Raw genomic sequence first — 1,023 nt, 5'->3', positions numbered from 1 at the left:
GCCTTCTTTTGATTTCATAGTCCTCGGGAAAGATGCTTAAGTACAAAAAGCATGACTTAAGATGAGAAGGCAAGTGACTATAGCTCAGAGTAACCATCCTCCTCATTACTTCGAGGCTAGGGTTGCTCTCAAGCTCAGATGGGAGTTGGTTATAGACAAATTCCCAATCACCTAACCTTTTAGTCGCAAGAATACCTCCTATTGTAAGCACAGCTAGTGGTAGGCAGCCACACTTTTTAACTAGTTGTTCAACTATGTCCTTGAAGTTCTCAACTTTCCCCATGTCCTCATGTGTTCTCCTACTCTTTCTTAGGAGCAATGTTGTGGCATCAACTGGCTCTAGAGGTTTAAGAGGGTAGATAAGGGATTCAAGAGTGCACTCCTTTGCTAGGCCTATATCCCTTGTTGTTACTATTATCCGACTACCTTTAATATTACTACTAGAGAAAACAATATCATTGATCCACTTCCAAGCATCAATGGTCCACAAGTCATCAAGAATAATAAAGTACCTCTTATACTTCAACCATGTTGTGAGGTACTTGGTAAGGTCCTCTACTTGCACAACCTTCCCTTCAAGTGCATTCAAGCATCTCTTTAGTGAATCTCCACCCAAAAGTTGGTTGATCATATCCTTGAGCACACCTATCTTGTTAAATGACTGTGAAACTGTGATCCAAGCACGAGATGGGAATTTCTTTACGATATCTTCCTCACTATCATATATTTTCCTTGCAAGAGTAGTCTTGCCTAAACCACCCATGCCAACAACACATATTACCTTGGCATTACCTTCTGCGGTGTTGACATCCATTAGCTTAATCAGCTCCACCTTGGGTTTGGAGAAGCCCACAAGTTCTGCTTCATCAATATTGTTAGCCGAGTGACTACGAACATCTTCTGTGTAGGAATTGACCCCCTGAATGTTGTTCACAGCCTCCATCTTGATAAAGCTATAGCGTGTGTTCCTAATACTTACTTCTTCAACTCTTGATTTAAGATCGCGGATCCGCATGGCGATCT

At 41.6% G+C, this 1,023-nt stretch overlaps 1 protein-coding gene across 7 annotated transcripts in view; it reads right to left on the bottom strand.

The window, feature by feature from the left end:
• The window catches only part of LOC123088357 (putative disease resistance RPP13-like protein 3), a gene marked incomplete at its 5' end in the record, with an annotated part of 4,406 nt that extends 3,383 nt beyond the window's left edge, over positions 1–1,023 (bottom strand). For all 7 annotated transcript variants that reach the window (XM_044510546.1, XM_044510548.1, XM_044510547.1 and 4 more), the window contains 1 exon segment: positions 1–1,023. This exon segment is cut by the window's left edge and continues 1,726 nt beyond it. In XM_044510546.1, the coding sequence (XP_044366481.1) occupies positions 1–1,023 (1,023 nt within the window).

The sequence above is a fragment of the Triticum aestivum genome, chromosome 4A (genome assembly GCF_018294505.1).
Source record: "Triticum aestivum cultivar Chinese Spring chromosome 4A, IWGSC CS RefSeq v2.1, whole genome shotgun sequence".
NCBI classification, from domain to species: domain Eukaryota; kingdom Viridiplantae; phylum Streptophyta; class Magnoliopsida; order Poales; family Poaceae; genus Triticum; species Triticum aestivum.
The sequence above is the reverse complement of the archived record's forward strand: the minus strand, read 5'-3'. Positions and strand labels throughout refer to the sequence as shown.